We start from the raw sequence: 21,408 nt of genomic DNA, 5'->3' as shown, positions 1-21,408 counted from the left end.
GAATGAATCAAAATTTATATGTACTATAAAGAGAATAAAATATATTACTTAAATTAGGAACATACTGAACACGTCATCGAAAATGGCTTATACATTAGTAGTGAAGTTAGCCAAGGGAAAAAGATTTCTGTAACTGGCGATAAAATGAATGAATAAAAAATAATGACAGTTGTGTGACATATTTGTCAAATAAAAAACAAAATTAATTTTATTTGCTGCTATAGATAATGTAATATACAATCGTCGACAGTACAGGGAAATTATTCTGTGATTGTGACATTGCTAGTGTAAATCGTTTATTGAAAATGCTAAGTGTAGGACTAATTTTTATAATTTTTTAGAATTAATTTTGAACTGTTATTTATTAATGTACATAATACTGGAGAAATCTAGGATTTTGATGTAATAGAACTTGGTAAATAGGTAAGTAACAAATTTGTTAGTATGTTATTTTAAATTTGGAAATTGTAATTGAAATAGTTAATAACCTGAAAATTCGCGAAATATAATAATATAATACTGAAGTGATAACCTTGAAGAAAAATCGTTACAAAATTTTTAACCTTAATAGTAATTGGAAAAACTCCAAATATCTCTTTATTTTGTTCATATGTATATAATTTGTTCAATAAGTTATATGTACCAGCTCTTCTATGTCCTTGAAAATTGACTTAACATAATTCTTGAATTTCTTGATGTTTCAAATTTGAAATTTTTCAAAGCAGCAATTGTGGTCATCATTTGGTTGATTGAAAACTGTAACTCAAAAAATCAAATTTTTACAAGTAAAACAGCATATTTAATTTTTAGCAGATTAATTTAAATGGATACTAGTTTTATTTACTTCCCTTTATTATTATTTTAAAATAAAACTTCTAACTAGAACTTAGTTATTACATGAAAAATAAGAAAAATTGGTTCAATATAAGCAACAAGCAATAACAACAAAAATGGCCTAACAAGTAATTTACAGGTATCATCAGGGTATATGAAAATGTAAAGTGTCAATTGAAATAGTATAAGTTCTATGTTTTGCTGAGATTGCAATGGTATTGCACATACCACCCACCTATATTTTTATAATAGTGTTTTTGATACATAATTTATATTCTTAAAGTTTTTGTATTTGACCTTAACTATTTCATAATGTTCTACTTCTATAAGATTATTTTTGATTATTGACAAAAAAATATTGAACTATTAACTTATTATGGATACTATGTAGATCAAAGTGCAAAATTTTGTTAGTTATACAGGAATGCTCACTTAGCAGTTCTAATAAAGTTTTACCAAATTCACCATAACAAACTTATACCTACCAAGAAAAATTGGCTCTTAAATTTTGTTTAAGTGTATGTAAACAAAATTAATTAACCTAATTTCATCTTTAATTATAAGAACATATATTGGAATTCAATTTCATTTTGAATTGGGTTATTTTGTATAATCTTTAATAGCTATTCACAATTGATGTTTTAAAACACATCATTACATAACAGAAAACCCCTTTGTGAAAGGTCACAAATTTCTTTTATATAAAAACAATTGTTTTTCCTTATTTTTGGAGGTGTATATTCAATTCTCAAAGCATTATCCTGTAGGAATTGTACCTTATTTTAATTTTAGTTATTATCCTATTGTTTGACCTTGCCATGTGTTGAGTAGATTTCCAACATTAGAATAATTGGTTGATGTTTTATTATATTACAAATTTAATGAATCTTGTTTTAAAAATAATAATCATGTAAAGAATTAACATGGAATATGCGCCAAATTTTTTTTTCGAAAATGTATCTAGATATTTTCTTAAAAATTAATCTAAGAAATTATTTATTTAGATTTTTCAATGTGGTAGAAACAAAAATAATCTTGTACAGTGGGAAAAACCTACTTGTAGGCGAATTCATAATGTTATTTTGAATTAATTACCAAACAGTAGCATTCAGTTTTGACAGTCAGTTGTGGATTTGTTTAGATGAGTTGATATTTAAAAAACTTTTAACTGAATAATTTGAATCTGGAACAAGAAGAGTAAAAGAAATAGTCAATATATATATATATATATATATATATATATATATATATATATATAAAATGGATAATATTAATGGTAGAGAATAAATGTATATGTATAACTAATGTATGGTAGATAATAAAGTATCATTCAAATTAAAACATCAAATGACAGTATAATTTTTAATCGTTTCTACCTATTTTAATTGTTGAAGTACACAAATCAAAATGAAATTTATTGTTTCATTAGATAAAGAAATCAACTTTGCACTTTGTAAATACTATGGTGTTAATTTGCAGGGTTAGCAGTTGTTTTTCCAATTCGGTGAAATGGCAACGTCTTGCGATACAAAAAAAAGTCCTCAATTAAATAAAATTAAATTAAAAGTAGTGAATAGTACGGTTACTGCAAGTGATTCTGATGCTAGTGTCGAAACTAACAGTTTGAGCGCTGAAAGTGCTACTGAACAAAATCAAACCTTACAAAATGAGAAGAAGAAAAAGAAAACAAGACGTGGTTCAGAATGGGAGATAATGGAAGGACTCAAAGATGGACAGAGATTTGAAAATAGACCCAATCCATTTAATGGTTATCTGCATAAGAAAAGGAAGTGGCCTCTTAAAGGATGGCATAAGGTTAGTATAACATAACTAAAAGTTATTTTTTAAGCACGATTCAAATGAGATAACCATGGAAATATAAGTTAAAACTAATTATTTAGCAATTAGATATTATACTTGGTTATTAGTATACTGATAAATTTATTAACTCGTCCTGAAATTAATGAGAACATCTTGAAATTGTTTGTTTGATATTAGTAGGCATAAGAAAGCTAGAGTAGAGTTTAAATTGTGAAACATTGAATATTACTTCAAATTGTATTAAAATTTGGAATTGGAGAAAATTAGAAATCTAGTAATTTTGGTTTTTGACTACTACTATTCAACTTTTCATAGAGATTAAAAGGTTATTGAAAGAAAATTTTCATTTGTTTACAGTAAACAGAATGAAGAAATAACTTTTTTCAATCAGGGTACCACTCACCAAACGTTTACTCAAATTCTTTTTATGCAAAGGAACTGAATAAAAAAATTTTTACTCAATTAATTACCTTGCATAACAAACTTAGCACAAGTTGAAAACTTCACAAAACTTGCATTTTTATATTTCTTCTAAACAGTTTATTAAGTAAGAGTTGATACAAGTAATTAAGATGAATTTTGTTAAAACACTATTAAAGGTACAATGGCCTGCAATTTTCAGAAAATACAAAAAATAGATATTTTTTTCATTTGAGATATTCTGTGTATTGTTCCACAGACTTTTCTATGCAAAAAGGTGCGTTTGTCATAATTTGATAGATACCGCCGTTTTTGATGTTTTTAAACTTAAGGGTATATATGTATTGTACCCTCCAAAATTACATATGGGATGGGGTAGATTATAACATCAAATTTATCATCTTATTGTTTTATAATTAATCCCTAAATATTTCCACTTGTATTATATAAAAAGAGATTTTATATTACTCAGAAACTGGCCGCCAGAGCTGTTTTTTTCCTATAATTAATAATAATAAATAAGACAATTATTTTTGTGACCTAGGTAGTGTGAAAAAAATATGGTTAATCCAAATGTTGAATCCATGACTGAGAGACTTTTTCTGGAATTGCTTTTATTTGGTTTGTCTTGGCCTTTTCAATAGTAGGAAAGCTGTAATAACGTTTTCCTCCTAGCACATCTATATTTTCGGGATTAGCCAAAATTCGCATGAAGTTAAATCTGGTAAGGCAGATGTGGACGGACAGGAAGACTTCTAGCATTCAGAAACTTCAGAATCAACATTTAATTTGTGACACTGCATTGTTATCATCAAAAGAAAACCATTTCAGATCTTTTTCTTTTCTAATCTCTTATATAGTTAATTACATGTTTTCATACAAACAGGTTTGTTCCCTTTCCGTACATTAGCATCTGTTTTCGAGGCCGAATATTCTTCGCCTTAAACTCATTTCCAATATTAAATGGCTTATATAACTTCACAAGTTACTACATCTTCTCAATATTATTTTGTGAACTTTTTTGGGCTTTTTCCAACTTTCAATCAAACTGAATCCAAATGATCCAAGTTTGAAATCCGTTAGACACGATCTCTCTAAAGCATCTGTAGTAGCAGACCGACAAGTCAGATTCATGTATGCTTGTCTCAAAACTTGAGATATGACATACTAGTTGAAATAAATGTATAATAAGTAACATTACATATTTTGGAAACTAGTAAAGTTAAAATATGTTATTTTTGTTAGATGTTTTGCTTATTATACCATTGCTTTTATACAAAATGTTATTTTGAACAGAAAAGGATTTTGTATTTCCTTTGAGATTTTCAATTTCCTTCTACCGTTCATCATTTAAATGATAAAAGACTTTCTTAAACAGAAGTAATAAGCATATTAATATGTGTACATAGTTTAATCATTTTAATTTGATACAATTCAATACTAGTTATAATGTAATTAAATAAATAAATTACTCACAATATATCCTTAAATTACAAGCACTATTCTGCAGATTGAGGTTGACATGGATTGCCGATAATTTGATCGGCAATACGACTTGCTTCTCGAAGTCCGCTTAAGAACGCCCCGTGCACAGTGGCAGGATAATTTCTTATTGTATGTTCACCCGCAAAAAATAGCCGCGCCGGCCCCGATGTTACAGAAATACCGTGTTCATTAGGTGGTATTACTGGTGAAGCCAGCAGATCGTAATCACTTCCAGAGCTGCCGACAGCTACAAAACTGTAGGAACCTCTGGACCATGGATCAGCTCTCCATCTTGTAACAACAGTTTCTTTTGGTTGAGGCACTCCCGATTGTCCAAATATTCCGCGTAGCACGGCAATACATCGTCCAACTATTACATCATCAGTAACATTCTCCATAATGGCAGCCGCCTCACCAGCCACTAAGGCGAGCAATACAGGAGCTTTGTACAAATTCCAAAAAAGGAATAATTCACCTCTGCTCGCCGTAGTACTACCAACGTGACCGAAGAGGTTAGCTTGTGGGTTCCAGAATATCCTTTCAAAGCACAAAACCACTTTGTTAAGATTTCCGAACCCTAAGCGTTGAATTGCTGATGTTTTCCAATCGGGAAGAGGAGGAGAGAATTGTACAGTATTTAATTGATTGCTTGAAGGTACTGCACTTAATTTAAGAACTCCTAAAGGTAAAGTACATAGAACTACTTCCGCGTGATAAGTGTTGGTATTTGATGGATTTCCTGGGTTATATACAGTTACTTCGACACCTCTGTTATTGTATTCAACTTTTTTGACAGCTGCATTTAATTTGATATCAAGTCCTTCCGCTAAAGCAACAGGAACACAAGAATATCCATTTCGTACTGTTAAGTGGTTGCCAGTAAACTCAAAATCGTCATCTTGATCCCAGTGTTTTAGTGAAAGGGTTGAAAGAGGTGTCGCATTAGCAAATTCTAAGTTAGCAAAATGCCAGTCTAATATCTGTCTGTCTTTTGATGATAAATAAACATCACTTGGTTTAGATTTCTCAAGTTCTTCTAATTTTTTCTCAATTTCTTTTGCTTGATTTGATAGAGCATCCCACTTATTGGCTAAATCTTTCAAATCTTTTACACTGCTAGCATAAGCAAATTGTTCTTCAATATTTCGTTTTTCTATGGCTGCCATTTCTTCAACAACATTTTTATATTCTTTCATCAATTCTTTTATATTTACCATCATTTGTTGGTTAACTTTCAATTTATCCTGCAAAGCTATCACACTTTTCAAGTGCTTTATTTGATTTCCTTTTACATACTTTTCTTGTAATTTGATAACCCATTCTAAAGCTTGTCCTAAACTTACTGGTTTATTTCCAGCATAATTGAAATCTAACTGATGAGACAAATATGAGGTAGCTTCTAACAGACGATTGAATTCTCTCTCTACCATTGCATCTTTGTCTCTATCTACAGTGACCCCATTTGATTGGTATAAAGGACACTTTTGGCGAATACGATGCAATTCCATATCAATTTGTTTGCTTAGGGTAGTGATGGGGTTCCCGCCCAAACCAGTTACTACCATAGCACCTATAAAAATGCAATCTTCATGAGTTGATAAAAGTGTAAACACATTTATGCTCAATTGGAAATTAAATGAATTTTTCATTTGTTCATATTTTCTATTTTATATGGATTAAAATTTACCTGCTGTTTACTTATTTTATATTTGTCAGATGAAAAATGGATTACTATATGGAAATAAAGTAATTCAAAATTCATATCTGTTATTTATTGAAAACACCCCTTGGATTTCTCATATATATAAAATATAGCATATAAAAGTGAAGATTCCTCTTCCATATCTACATAATTTCCAACCTACTAAAAATTTTCTATTATTGTTTTTGTATAAAAAATAAATAATCCAATCATTATTTTGGTTTGTAAAGTAAAAAATTCAAAAGTTGGTAAATATTTTATTTAAAACGTTTGACTGCTACACATTTTTAAGTAATAAAGAGAAGTAAAAAAAAACTAAGATACTTATTAAGCTAACTTGTATACTCACCTATATCTGCAATATAATTCCCTTTTCTGAATGTTGCAATCCGTCCTCCAACCCTATCCCTTGACTCCAGCACTATAACTTCCAAACCAAATTGTTGTAACTGTTGTGCTGCTGCTAAACCAGCAATACCTGCACCAATGACTATTACTTTTCCATATTTTTTTGAAGGAATGGGCTTCAACCTTTTGAATATACCATAGTTAATGAATCCATTTCTTTCTAAGAATGCATGAACTCTTTTTACTAACTGCGAATCACTGTTATATGGCCGTTCCATTTTTTCAAGCACATGTTCTATAATAAGTTGTTGCTTGGGATTTTCTAACCACAGGTAAAGAATGCGATTTCTTATATTCAAAAATACCCTCATTGTTTGTAAGGTCCCGTTAGCTATGTCTGGAAAACAAGCAGCTTCAATAGAAGTTAATTTATCAAAAGGCATGCGACTTTGAAAAGCTGCACCTTCTAAACCAGAAAATAAACCTTTAATAACAGGATCGTCTAATTCAGATTCGGGATCATTATTTTTTTCTTCGTCTGCTTTTATCTCCTCTTTTTTGGTATATTTAGATGTGCTGGGACCAGGGTTGAGTTTTTTATCAGAATTTTGAATTTTCGACTTCTCTGTATTCTCCTCATCACAAATGTTGTTTTTTTCTTCAGTTTCTTTAAAATCGAGTCTCACTTTTTTCCGTCTACTCATCTTTTTATCAGTAATAAATAATATGTTCTAGAACCTGGGTCTAGAAATTCACACTACGCTTTATATTAGTAATATTTTGTAGTTAATTGTTCTACCTTTTTAAATGAACAAATATAATAAAGGAGTTATATATAAGCATTTTAAAATAAAATAATATTGAAATTTGTTATGTATAATACTAACACAATTTTGTTTATATTGCACATAACCAAATTGACTAATGACAACTGACATTGTGCGCCACAGAATTGTGAAACGTGACAATAAAAATTGGATTTTTAAATGTTAGTGGCTACAGCTCCGACATTAAGTTCAAAAAGATTATTGAAATTATAATTATATAAAAAACACCTGCCTATATACGAGGAACAAGAATTCTACTTAATAGAACAAGCACGCTAGCATGAAACACGATCAATAACTTGAATATAGCATATGTTTTTATTGGCTTCAAATTTCTCCAGGGTTGTATTTACACATAAATCTACTTTTTTGGCCATGTTCACATGTTGTCAATTTTTCCTAATGTTTTGGGTTTTTCATAATTTTATTTGTTTCGAATCTATATACATATGCGATTTCATTTTTTATTTAATTATAAGGCTTTGAACTTTTAAATTGAACAGGAGACACACAAACAAATTAATGCTGTTAAACCATATAGGTAATACTATTAGTATTTCGATGTTTAATATTTGTTTAATTATTTATTTATTTATTTACACCACCCTACAGCCCAAAGGCCAATTAAAAAGCTGAAAAGATATACATAAGAGTTAAGTCGTAAAGTACAAATAAGCAATGGTACATTTAGATTAAGTGTAAATAATTTACATACAAAAATATAAAAAAAGTAAGCTGCAAAAAATATCCAGAGATTTCTGCATATGACAGCGATGTTGATTAATTCGATATAATGGAGAAAATTTTAGAACATTAGTTTTAGCAACTGGAAAGTAGAATAAAGAGTGGGACCGGGAGGCAACTTGAGGAGTATGTATTCTTAAAGAACAAAGAAATTCTGGACAGTCAATTTTAATCATCACAATTTTGCGAAAGAATATCAAGGAAAAACACATACTTCTAGTCGCTAGATCGTTCAGGTTAAACCGTTGTTATAGTTATTCCTTGTGGGGGATAAATATTGCTAGACCTGAACCACATATATCCAACATACTTTCTGTGATTATTTATTATTCTGATGTGAGTTTGGTAGCTTGGGTCCCATGTAAGAGAAGCATATTCTAGTTTAGGAAGAACGAATGCATTAAAAAATAAAGATACCGTTTTAATTTCAGTTTCTCAGTACGAAATCGAGGTTTCTAAAAGCTACAACAAAGTTCAATTCAAATGTAACACCAAGATTTTTGAATGTTGCAGACGTTTTAAGCTCATTATTAGAAATAAATAAATAAATATCTTTATTTAGCACTTGGCTACTTATAACTTAATTAGAAACGTTACAAAATTAACTTTGATTGCGAAAATAGGTAAACAGCCGTTTACAAAATTTATATACATTTAGTACATTTTTAATACCATCACTCAATTCATTGAAAGAGCGAAGCCCTTCTTAAAACAGTGTTTTTTGCAATGCTCAGTTTCGTACAATGTCGAGATTATAGTTTTGTTCGGATCTAACATAATTATGAAACTGCAGTCGTTTCTTTAAGTATGCATTTAAATACTCTGGCATTAGGTTATGCTCAATTTTATATATTAAAAGGAGATGTAAGTAGCATGTAATCAATTGGTGTATATTTACTACAATTTAACAAAATACTCATGATTTTGCTCTGGTGTATTTGTAATTTACGCACCTCTTCCTTGTTGCAAGAAATTAATACTGAGCTACAATATGTAAAGTGAGGCAAAATTATGGTTTTATATATCATCATTCTGGTCCATTCAGAAACACAATAAGATATTCTACTGAAAATACCGTATTTTTTACCTAATTTCTTACATAAATAATCAACATGAATTGAAAAATTTAATTGTGGATCTACATCTACATCCAAATATTTAATTTCGTTTACAAATTCTATTCTACAGGCACACTGTTTATGGATAAAGACAAATTTAGATTTAGATCTATTCTGACCCAACCATTTATACAATATCTTAAGTTCATCATTTAAAATATATTAAGGAAACAATTTTTTACAGCCATTTTACAGATCATTAATATATATTATAAACAAAAATGGTCCCAGGACACTTCCCTGGGGTACACCCAGCACACTTTCCTTCTTTTGTGATACCCTGCCTGATATTTTTGTTTTATGAAATCTGTTTTCTAAATAGTTATTAATCCAACTTAAAGCGCATTTGTTCACACCAGTTTTCTTATAAGAATTCGACGGTCAATTGTCTCAAAAGCATGCTGAAGGTCAACAAAAACAGCAATCACTAAATCACCAATTTTTATTTTTTCTCGCCAATTTGCACACACGTACTGAATCGTTGACTCACAGGAAGCCCGACTGTCCCATAAACAAAAAGTTACTTTTTTCGAAGTACTCCGTAAGTTGATTACAGATGATGGTTTCAATGATCTTATCTACAGCTGGTAAAAGATTAGTAGGCCTAAACTCTGAAGGTTTCTTTGGTTTATTTACTTTTGGGATAGGTGTTATCACCACACTAGTTTTAGGTCACGTGGTATTTTTCCGGTGGTGATTGAGGCATTAATCGAGTATAGAAGGGGATATCTAATTACACAGAATAATTGATTTATTATTTTTTGCTCATTACTCATTTCTGTTAACTGAAGTCGGATTTCCCATGTTTTTTATAATTTCTTTTGTGTTTTCCCCGCATTCTTCGATTTGTTGTTCCAATTTCGACAAAATTTTAGTAACATCCAGGTTAATTTTAACTCTGTCAACGCACTCATCACAAAACCAAAAGAGATTTCTGCACTCGTTTATTATTTTTAAAAACTGACCAATCACAAATTGTATCTATATCAGTTGAAATAAGTGGCAGTCATTAATATTCGATATGGAATGATATGGCATAAAGAAGAGCTATAACCATAACTTTTATAGTAATGTGGTAGAGAATAAATACTGTTGGTTGGTTGCAACGAAATCTATATGCTGACAAAAGTACTAAAATATAAAACTTTGACATCTTAAAAGTGACATTTATAGTTGTAGTTATTGGAAAAGACAATTTTCAATCACGACGATGCACTCTCGTTGTGAAATAACAAACCTTATCGTAAAAACACCATATAACACCAACTGATATATTTTTGTTTCAAAAACTGAAGTGATTACGTTAAACACATGTTTTCAGTCAATGAAAGATTTAAAAGAGAATTCTTGAGTACTGGAATCAATTATTGAAAATTGTTAATTTTGTGTTTTATTTACTATTATAATAGTACAGAAAAATATTAATACACTAATCGTTGGAATGTAATTAAATATTACAAGTGTTTTTATAGGAAACCTTGAATATTTGTTGGTTCTGTTCTGATAATACTTAGCTATTATCTATACATGATACTGTAATTTACAACTAACATCCACTTTAGCATTAAACATTTGTCACTGCGTAAATATGATAAATATAATTTGTTTAGTGCTAGTACAATTTATTTTTTCCCCGTTTACGTAGTTGTAGACTCGAATAAATATATACTTTAAAACAAGTTTAACGTTTCTCTTCTACGAAGATACAATTTTGGATTTTCCCATTTTCCACCGTAATATGAGAAACCGTATATTTCAAAACAAAATATTAATAACAGATTCTTATTTTAAATAAGTTTTGGCTATCATCCAGTCTCCAACTGCAATGCAGTTGTGTAAGTTTTGTTACTTTAAAATAAACTTTGCAAGAATCCCTGTTATATATTCTGGTTTGAATTCATAATGATTTATTTGACATCTTGTTATATCTAAAGCATTAACTGACAAACGATTATGAATATATTCGATTGCTTTTGTAAACAGTCTATGAAACTAAATCTATTTCTTACAGAAACTGTTCACTACCTTACGTAGGTCAAGACTAAGGTAGACCTGATTTAGAGAAGTTCCGTCCATCTGCGGAGTTATACGAGTTATTTCATGTCTAATTCGTTCCATTAAGTCTTTAAAATTGTCTAGTCAGTTAAAGTAAACCAAAATTTTTAAATGTTCAAACAGAAAACCATTAAGGGATTAAGTTTAGGTGATCTAATTGGCTACTCCATTGATCCACCTTCCTTCAAACTGGTTATCCAGAAACCTTCGAACATAAAGACCAAATACTGGGATCTAATTTTTCTCTTTTATTTGAATCCGGAAACGCCGCAATTAGGTCTGGAAGCACTGCTATAAGAAGGCGTTCCAAATATTACTCAGTTGTTGAATTCCCGCGAAAAAATAAGGACCAATAAATCTTCCCTTGACATTAATTTTTTGGGGGCGTTGGGTGAGCTGGATTATTGAATTATATTTATTATAATGAATTTTAATTATCTCGAAAACAATACATAATATTATAAAATTATTTTGTATTAGATAGATAAATTAAAATTTGCTCTGTTGTCGGAATTATCGATACCCTTACTGAATTGGACATTATTATATCATCAGAGTAATGTTTCAATTGCTATGTTGTAAATTTGATAAATAATTTGTTTTTTAGCGTTACTTTATGATAGATAAAGGCATCTTGGTATATGGGAAGGGTCCCAACGAAATAAACAAAGGTAAAATTCATGGTACTCTCGACATAGGCTTGTCTGTGATATCAACCAAACAAAAAAGAAGACGTATAGATATTGATGCCGAAGAATTTATCTACCATTTGAAAACGAAAAGTGATGAGACTTTTACAAGTTGGGTTCAACAATTAACCGCACATAGGCTTTATAGGCAGCATATTTTGACTTACGGCACTAACGTTGGCGCATTATTTAAGCCAGTTGATGTTCTTAATAGTGAGTTTATTATTATAAATATTTCATACAGTTTTGGTTACCAGTTTGATTATATATTTCTAGCGATTTCAAGAACTCCGGAAATTTTAAGTCGAGATGGAAGTTTAACGAGGGGTTTGAAACCGCCAAATGGGAGTAGACTGAATGTTGTGATTCAAGAGTCTCTAAACAATCTAGATCAAGCTCAACGTGACGCTAGCAACATAGAACAGAATATTTCAAAGTTGAGCAGACTCTTACAACAAATCGAAAGCAGTAATCCTATTGTAATTGAGGTAAATGTATATGGAGATAACAAAACAATTTCTATTCATTCTATCAAAAATGAATATGTTGTTTGTAGAATGCAACTGAAACTGTTTCTCCCAATGTCAAAAAAGACAGAAGGAAGTTTGGATTAAAGAAGAAGAAATCAGCTTCCTCCAAAGGAGGTAGTGTAGATCTAACTATCCAATTAAGTGGCGCTAAATCTGGTACCGGCACTGATAACGATAATATTTCTCCACTTTCGGTTCGTATTTTATTTACGTATTGAATATCTTTATAACAAATCCTATTTAGGTAAATTCTTTTTCTGGTTTATCAACTTCCACCCCCGCCAACTTTACTACTTTACCTATTCCAATAAATACCGGAGCACCTACTCCCACACCTGACAGTTTGAGCAATGTAGACGCCATATCTCTTTCAGCGGAAAATCAAATGAGGGAGGATTTCATTACACTATCTAAACAAGGTAATTACAATTTGTATTTAAATAGGAATTCGTGGATCCGTTGGTTGTATTGTAACATTTAATCAACACATACATAGAAACTGTCTGTTCCTTCTTAAATATCCGTCGCGAAGGACCAGACAGTGCAGCAAATATCATGTGAGTAGTTTTAACATTTTTGTGTCTTTCAGTTATAGCTAGTTTGAAAACTTTAACGTTCAGTCTAAGTACGGAGAGGGAACGTTTAAGATCGGCCTTAGAGACAGAAATGCAAGTTCCTTCGAATGCAACAAATCAAAGCATAGTTACGCTGAAAAATAGTCTGAATCAGGTGCTACAACAGAATACGGATCTTAGAAGTAGATTAGTTAAAATTCACGAAGCCTCCGACTTAGCCGATTTATCTAGTGTCGAAAATCTATTAGAAAATGTAAGTATATATTTATAGTAAGTAATTTTTTAATTCGGTTTTCAATTGTGACCGGTTTAAGGGTATTAAAAAGTCGATTTTGATATATTGAATAATCCTATTGCTTTTTATTGTAAAATAAATCTTGGTAAAGCCAAATTAATTAGATCAACCGTATTTTTATCATGTTTGAATACAACAAGAACACAGCAAACCCCATTTTATGGTACAAATAAGGGGAAAATGAGGTCTGTAAGAATGAGATGCTGTTTTGTCCATATTTCCAATTCCCTGTACTACTGCTAAATTCGTAGGCTTGATATGGATATTTGGTTTTTTATTTGTTTTGCTTGCTTGACTAATTTCCCCTACCCTTTCCTTAGCAAGCGAATCATCGCAACTATACGGCCTCCTTAAGCTACAGCTCCTCTTGTGTGAGTGCTACCGAGTTCTTTGATGCAGAAGAACTGCCTCCTGATCCGTCCAAATATCCTCCCGGAGATGAGGCTGAAGTGAGGACAAGATCAGAAACTAGTTCAGAAGGAGGGTCTTTGAGTAGCGAAGGTGAAGGTAGTATAAGTTCGGAGGAGTCCGAACTCGGAGGAGAATTGGATACTGAAAATTCTGTTGACGTTAGGGGTAAGTGTCGGTATAATCATAATTTTGTTTTTGTATTGCTCAACTTGAAAAAAAAATTCATTTCAGAATCTCAAGGCTTAACTGGTCGTCGAACCAACTTGCCTGCCCCCCGCCCCCCAACGGAAGGTTTATCACTTTGGAATTTATTGAGTCGAAATATTGGCAAAGACTTATCACAGATCAGCATGCCGGTCGCTCTCAACGAACCCCTCAATGTTTTACAGAGACTTTGTGAGGAATTGGAGTATTCTGAGTTATTAGATCGTGCTGCTAGCATAGACGATCCTTATGAACGAATGGTGGAAATAGCCGCTTTTGCCGTGTCCAGTTATGCCAGTACTTTCAGTAGGGCCGGAAATAAGCCGTTCAATCCTTTGCTAGGTAATTCATAATTTTTTTAATATAATTTATGAAATTACTTATTTGATGTTTTAAACATTAGGTGAGACATACGAATGCATCAGGGAAGATAAGGGATTCCGTTTTATTTCCGAGCAAGTTTCGCATCATCCTCCTGTCAGTGCATGTCATGCAGAAAGTACCAGTTTCACATTTTGGCAGGATGCCAGAGTAAAGACGAAATTTTGGGGGAAAAGCATGGAATTTCAACCTTTGGGTACTGTAAACGTTTTATTACCAAAAACTGGTGATCTTTACACTTGGAACAAAGTAACAACGTGTGTACATAATTTGTTTAGTAATCAACGGTGGGTAGATCAATACGGAGAACTAAGAATTACCAATGGCAGGATTACGTGTAAATTGACGTTTAATAAAGCTAGTTATTGGTCTGCCAAAAGACACGAGGTACGTTTCTTGAAAATTGAAGATTTTGTATAGAAATTGTTTTGACAAAATTTTTCAATAATCTCAGCAAAAAATCTGATAGGAAATTTTTAATGAAATGTGAATAGTTTAGATCAGCAGTTACTTACTTGTACATAAATCATTTAGTTTTCAATTTTTAGATTGTAGGGGCAGTATACGATGAATCAGGCCAACCAGTCCACAAACTGTTTGGAAAATGGTCAGAATCTTTGTATTGCGGTGTTGCTCCTTCAGCTAGATGTATTTGGCGTGCTGGTAATTTACCTCCTAATCACGAACATTACTACGGTTTTACAAGATTTGCCATAGAATTAAACGAATTGGGTCCTGATTCTAATTTATTACCACCTACTGATACTCGTTTTAGGCCGGATCAGCGAGCTCTCGAAGAAGGCGACCTTATCACGGCCGAAAACCTTAAATTGCAGTTAGAAAGTATGCAAAGGGAAAGGTATACAAATTGTTTTTGAAATACATCGCTAAATTTTAATAAAACGTCTCTAATGAGCAATACATTGAAGATTTGTCTTAATTTCTAATTGTTCATATATGAATATTTTTTAGGAGGAAACGTAGGGAAGAATTAAACATAAAGTATGAACCTCGATGGTTCTCTAATTCAAAGGATGATACCTGGCAGTACAACGGAAAATATTGGGACATACGTAAAAATCAGGGTTTCGTGAATTTACAATTTGAATCACTGTGGTGACCTGTGATTCGTTTTTTTAGTCTATTTAAGGATTGTTTTCAATGAATTACTATTTTCTTCCGGTTATAGGATCAACGGTTTATTTTATTCATTCCCATTGTACTATTTATAAAAATTGTGTTTAGAAGCTGGTTAACTATTAATATACTAGTAAAAAGGATAGACGATGAGAGAATTAGGTGTAATTGATTAAAAAATTGGTCCATTTTTCGTAATATTTTACATTGAGTCCACTGAGATATGTTTTTAGAAACTGTTTTGTTGAAATAGTTGTATTTAGATAAAAATCCTATAAAAAACTTGGTTTAAGATGGTTGAGAATTTTAATTTTTCTGTTTTTATTTTATATAGTTGTTATATGGAACATTTTTGTAATAGAAAATGTTGGATGTGTCTTTATTTCTCAATACAGTAAGACCCCGCTTAACGCGTAGGATACGTTCCATAAATGTAGAGTGTAATGTGAAACAGTGCTAATGAGGCTATCTTAACATGTAAATAATGGGGTTAGAGGAAGATTGATAGAAAATTGGTTATGTATTGAATTTAAATAAAACCAAATATTTATAATACAAAAATAAAAACAATATACTTATAAAAACGGATAAAATTCGAAGTAATACAGATTATTTAGCTTATTCTGTGTTTCTAATTTTGTGCCTTATTATTGAGAAGGCATTTAATGTAGTTTCCGGTTGCATTTTGCGTTCTGTTAGAAGTTGTTGATAAAGCATTTATAAAACCCCATTTTGTTTTTGAATTGGTCCATAATTTCGGTTATAGTGGTCAAACTCCTTTTTACAAATGCTATCGAAAGTTCTTTATGCTTTTTATAACCATTTCGACCGGTATGTATGTTGTTAACTCTGATAAATTTGTTGGGTGTCTTCGAGCATTATCAATTAATAGTAGTGCTCTTTTTTTTCATGTTTTTTTTAATTTCATAATAACGTTTAACAGACGAGCTCAGTGATATAATCCTGGAACATTTTCGCATTTATCCATTTTCATAGTTATTAGAATATCAGAGGTAAAGTTGATTTAGATATGCCTTTCATCTCTCTTGTGTTAAGCGATCTTTTGCAGAATGAAATCCTAGTGCTCGTTTCTCTTCATGGATTAGAAATGCGTCCGTACAGCAACGCACCAAAAAAGAAATACAACTACATATTTGGAAACCTAGCACTGCACATAATTTCGGGGAATCCCCGAGTTGAAATAAAACAGCGCTAAAAGAGAAAGCGTTAAGCGGGGGGATCTTACTGTATGTCATTTGTTATGTTTATGGAATAAATATAGTTTTATTGATTGATTTAATGTTAGTTATTTTAAAAGGTGTTGCAGAATTTGGCAGAAAAATTCATAAAATGCAGATTATCACTATCCTGATCAAATATCTTCTTATCACTTCACTTTCATGTGCCTTTTCAAGCATTGAATTCTTTAATAATTGGGAGTTTCTGAAATTGTACACACTGTTTCACTACACCATACCTACACTCCCTATTACACTGCCGAGCTCTTTGAGTTGGAAATGAACCAGTGACCTATGGACATTTTTAAGGACCAGACATCATTGTGAATGATGGTGTAATGGTACTAAGCGATGTTTAACCATATTTTGGCATTTTAATAGAGTAAAGACAAAATTTAGGAAGGAAAGTATAAAATTTCAACTATTGTGCACTGTAAACTTTTTATTAGAAAAAACTGGTTTGTTCAGTTATCAGTGGGATGTAGATCTATATGAAGAACTACAAATAACCATTGGTAGGTTTACCTGTAAATTGACGTTTAATAAAGCTAATTATTGCGAAAACACGCAAGATATGACTTAAGTTGCTCAAAATTTTTTGAATAAATTTTCGAATGAGGGATCAACGATGGGTAGGTCAATACGGAGAACTACGAATTACCAATGGCAGGATTACTTGTAAATTAACGTTTAATAAAACTAGTTATTAGTCTGCAAAAAGACACGAGGTACGTTTCTTGAATTACTCAAAAATTAAAAAATTTTATGTAGAAATTGTTTTGACAAACTTGATGTCGAAATTCTTCAATAATCTCAGCATGTTTAATAAAGCTAATTATTGAAAAAAAGTCTCAAGGTACGTTTCTTAAGTTGCTTAATATTTTTTGTAGAAATTCTCGAATCAGTGGCCTATGGTAGGTTCTAAGAACCAAACGGTGTAATTGTGAATTGAATATAATTGAGCATTGGATTAATCTAAGCACATTTTTTCTCATTTTTAACAAATTTTTTTATATCATTGTAAATGTTCGACGATTACATTTATCCCATTTTTCAATGGTCTACCTTTTCTTCTCAAATGAATCTCAAGTGCTGTTTTTTTTTTTGTTTATATACTTTCTACATATCGTCGGCTCAAGTCGCAAACCTTGTAACTACATAGAACCTAATTTCATAATAGACCCAAAAAAACTTAGAATGAAAGATATAAACTGTTCACAGATTTTTTTGAATCTTTACGAATGTTTCTGTTAGATGCGTTCAGATTTAATGGTATCAAAATGTTTATAAAGAAAAATAAAACGGAGTTACGTGGTTTGCGACTTAAATCAGTTCCATTGACATATCTCATTATTTTTATTTGACTATAAGTGTAATTTTTTGTTTATATAGCTTATTTATTTATCACAAGCACATTTAAAACAAAGATTTTTGACAGAAGTGATAGTTTGTCCTGCCAAAAACCATTTGATAATCTGAAATATTATAGGATAGCTACAACTGTTCTGAAAACATGGTATGACCAAGCAATAATTCAAGTATTTCAAAATTGATGAAAGTTGCATAAATAAGACATTTTCAAGTGTCCGCACCCCGTTTTTAGTATAGTTGTAGATGTGATATAAAATTTCACATTTTCAATTTGATTGTTCCAAGAAAAATATTGAAGGTTTCTGTAAGTTTAAAAAATATCTTTCGCTATTTAATCGTCATAATTTTTTTTATTCATTTTATCTAATTTGTAACGAGTTTGTCGCATACTTTTATTCATCTGAAACACTTTGTTTATCATATACAACTATTTTTGAATGATATGATGAAATTTCAGTATATTTTCATTTTTTGCTATTAGATTGGCAAGAGTTTTTCAAATTTGCTAGATGATAGTTATTCAAAAATATTGTAAATGTCCTCTAACCTAGTTATTGTAGAGGGTGTTGAATGTGCAATATGAGAAACCAGTGAGATATTGATTAAGGCTTATTTTTAAACGAATAATGCTTTTTTGGTATTGCTACTTAAGAATCATATTTAGAAACACTTTTCAAGCGTTTTTGTAAAAATATAGAAACAAATTACTCAAAAGTCTCACAAAAACTTTGATTTTTAAGAATTATTTCAAGATTTTTTTTTTCAAATATATTTATAAATATTGTATTTATTAAATTTTATTAGCAATAATTGTATAATAAATGCCTGTGAACTAGCTTTAGAGATGTTCAAGCAAAATGCTATTGTTTTTAGGTATATGTACTACAAGAAATCAATTATAGAGTAAAAAAATGCATATTTAAAAAATTGTTATGATAAAAATCAATTTTTCTTTCTAGTCATTAAAGTTAATCTGTTAAATTTTATAAAGTGTTATTTATATTGTGGTTGAAGCGTTCAGGAATACCGTGTACTTCCAAATACTCTTAATGCAATACAATATGTGTGATACTGATCCTAATAGTGTTGATTCTGAATATTTATGTTATAATTGATTCTCACAAACCTTTATAATCACAAATAGTTGTCCAGTTTATGTTGGAAGCACTGTATATGAACTGAATTTTATTAACCACATTATTATATTCTGTCCATTTATTCATAAAAAGCTGTTTGGCTTGAAATAGAAAATGCAACCACGACATACCTGACGGATGTCATATACGAGTTTTGTGAGCAAAATATGAATTTATCTGAATCGTTCAGGAGGAATCGGCGCATGAATATCGAAAATTATTCCACCTTAATAATGCCTTAATGCATATTGTCCAACCCCATTTCATATTGTTTAAACCGATTTCAATTGCAAGGAATTGTTCCTTTTCAACCAGACAATTTTTTTTATATTATTTATTGAAATACAAATAAAAAAAGTCCTATGAATTTTTGAAGGTTCGAAAAATATCGAATTTGAGTACTTTTGACACTGAAAAATATATTTAGAAACAAAAATTAAATACAAATAATATTTTTTTTTTCGAATCCTAATTGATATTTTTATACCGATAATAAGAAGATAACGTTGGTTTATACTTATACTATACTATACATCTATGAATGGGGTTTTGATCAACACACATTTGATTTTCTTCTATGCTTATCTTATTGAAACAAATTACTTCTGTAACCCCTTCGAGATTGTTAAAAGATCATATTTTTTTCAAACCCCGTAAATGATCGTGAAGACTCTATGCGAGGCAGGTGAAATTTTGGATTCTGAACTTTTTATGGAAAATAATTTTTTGTATAATAAGCATGTCGATACTAATAGGCATCAAAGGCTCAAGCTATGGAAGTAAAAGAGTTAGCTGCTTTTTAGTACTGTTCCAATTGATATATTGATAAGAACAACTGTCTTTGAAAATAAAACAAATGTTCGTTTATGAATCCATGAAATCATTTATGAAAATTGTATATTTTATGACTACTACATATAAAATACAATTGATACAATGTGAAAACGATATTCTTTGCGTCTTTGTTGCCATATCTTCTCTTTATCTATTTAATTTCTTAATCTTTAATTTATTAATCTCTATCTAATTTTCTTTTCTTTAACTTCCCGATATTTGCATTTCATGAAGTGGTTAGTATTAATGTTTATTTTTCGTTTCACAGCTGCTTTTAAGAATCCAAAGAGCCACTTGGTAATCAGAATAAAGTACTATTATCTGAAAAGGGTTTACAATTTAGTTTAGAAATGATTGTTTCTCGTATTTTACATGTTATAGTCTGGAAACTCTTAAGTTGAGTGTTTTTTAGGCCATTTAATACATTTAATTTCAACATATTTATAAACGAACATATTTCAAAATTTTGTAGGTAAAATAAATAATACAATCAATGATGAGTTATTTTACTTATAATTGTAATTGAATTATGATTGAAATGAAATTGTGACAATAATATCAGTAGCATCCATTCGTTCTTTTAGAAAAATAGGAATTTGATAATACATCGATCAAGTTGAATGTTTTTGAACTAAAATCTCATTTGTTTTTTGTTGTGCAATACTGTTTTTATCTTTGCTTGATTTGGAGTATTATTAAAACTCTTATTACTTTTTTAATAAATGTTTATAAAACGCACCTTTCTCCCTGTATACCAAAATTTTTCCTTTTTGTTACTTACTCTGGTGATGGCCAATAAATGTTACCTGCAATTATTTGTTTGTTTTTTTTATTACCTCTAATTATTAGTAGAGTAGATCCGATTTGATGCACTAAAAATACTTTTCCAAATTTTATCAGATGATATCAGATGACATTTGTAGACATTAATCAAATAAATTTCAAATGTTCAATTGATGAAATATTCTGGGGTCTACAAAATGTTTATTAAACTTTTCTCAGTGTTTATATTTAACTAAAATAATACTCATAATTTACAGTCCTATTCATAGAGAGATGAGAAATACATTGAAAAGGAATATGGCAAAAACTTATCAGAAAATTTTATTAATATTATATGTACCATCTACTTATTATCCACTGAACTTCTCTATAATTGTGTAGTTTTCTGCGTAATACAGGTAATCTGTAGCGGTGATTGGTCTGTGATCTTTGGGGCTCATTCGATTGAAAATAATGGAATTTGTTAATTT

General features: G+C 30.4%; 2 protein-coding genes across 6 annotated transcripts; one reads left to right on the top strand and one right to left on the bottom strand.

Annotated features, from left to right (window-relative positions):
* Nucleotides 1-23: 23 nt before the first annotated feature.
* On the bottom strand, nucleotides 24-7,543 carry LOC130450576 (lysine-specific histone demethylase 1A). 4 transcript variants are annotated; one of them, XM_056789032.1, is made up of 3 exons: nucleotides 7,074-7,533; nucleotides 6,612-7,007; nucleotides 556-756 (listed from the first exon to the last, which is right to left on the bottom strand). In XM_056789032.1, the coding sequence occupies exons 1-3, from the start codon at nucleotides 7,312-7,314 to the stop codon at nucleotides 701-703; spliced, it is 693 nt and encodes a 230-aa protein (XP_056645010.1). In that variant the 5' UTR covers nucleotides 7,315-7,533; the 3' UTR covers nucleotides 556-700. The 4 variants fall into 4 exon arrangements, with proteins under 4 accessions (XP_056645009.1, XP_056645010.1, XP_056645007.1 ...); XM_056789029.1 differs by lacking the exon at nucleotides 556-756 and adding an exon at nucleotides 4,468-6,130 and having other exon boundaries at nucleotides 6,612-7,367; nucleotides 7,410-7,528; XM_056789030.1 differs by lacking the exon at nucleotides 556-756 and adding an exon at nucleotides 4,468-6,130 and having other exon boundaries at nucleotides 7,074-7,526.
* Nucleotides 289-20,964, top strand: LOC130450575 (oxysterol-binding protein-related protein 3-like). Of its 2 annotated transcripts, none has more exons than XM_056789028.1 (12): nucleotides 289-423; nucleotides 2,314-2,649; nucleotides 11,962-12,256; nucleotides 12,320-12,531; nucleotides 12,600-12,767; nucleotides 12,818-12,992; nucleotides 13,163-13,401; nucleotides 13,764-14,019; nucleotides 14,086-14,400; nucleotides 14,462-14,826; nucleotides 14,988-15,298; nucleotides 15,412-20,964. In XM_056789028.1, the coding sequence occupies exons 2-12, from the start codon at nucleotides 2,344-2,346 to the stop codon at nucleotides 15,557-15,559; spliced, it is 2,790 nt and encodes a 929-aa protein (XP_056645006.1). In that variant the 5' UTR covers nucleotides 289-423; nucleotides 2,314-2,343; the 3' UTR covers nucleotides 15,560-20,964. The 2 variants fall into 2 exon arrangements, with proteins under 2 accessions (XP_056645006.1, XP_056645005.1); XM_056789027.1 differs by having other exon boundaries at nucleotides 12,320-12,537.
* The last annotated feature ends 444 nt before the right edge of the window (nucleotides 20,965-21,408 follow it).

The sequence above is a fragment of the Diorhabda sublineata genome, chromosome X (assembly GCF_026230105.1).
Source record: "Diorhabda sublineata isolate icDioSubl1.1 chromosome X, icDioSubl1.1, whole genome shotgun sequence".
Taxonomy (NCBI): Eukaryota; Metazoa; Arthropoda; class Insecta; order Coleoptera; family Chrysomelidae; genus Diorhabda; species Diorhabda sublineata.
Note: the sequence above shows the minus strand (reverse complement) of the source record. Positions and strands in the feature narration are given on the sequence as shown.

Coding starts and splice junctions, on each gene's coding strand:
- LOC130450575 (XM_056789027.1), top strand. CDS start 2,344: ATGGCAACGTCTTGCGATACAAAAAAAAGTCCTCAATTAAATAAAATT. Junction 13,402..13,763: donor TCGAAAATCTATTAGAAAAT/GTAAGTATATAT, acceptor CCCTTTCCTTAG/CAAGCGAATCATCGCAACTA. Junction 15,299..15,411: donor GAAAGTATGCAAAGGGAAAG/GTATACAAATTG, acceptor AATATTTTTTAG/GAGGAAACGTAGGGAAGAAT.
- LOC130450576 (XM_056789029.1), bottom strand. CDS start 7,314: ATGAGTAGACGGAAAAAAGTGAGACTCGATTTTAAAGAAACTGAAGAA. Junction 6,131..6,611: donor GAATTATATTGCAGATATAG/GTGAGTATACAA, acceptor GCATTTTTATAG/GTGCTATGGTAGTAACTGGT.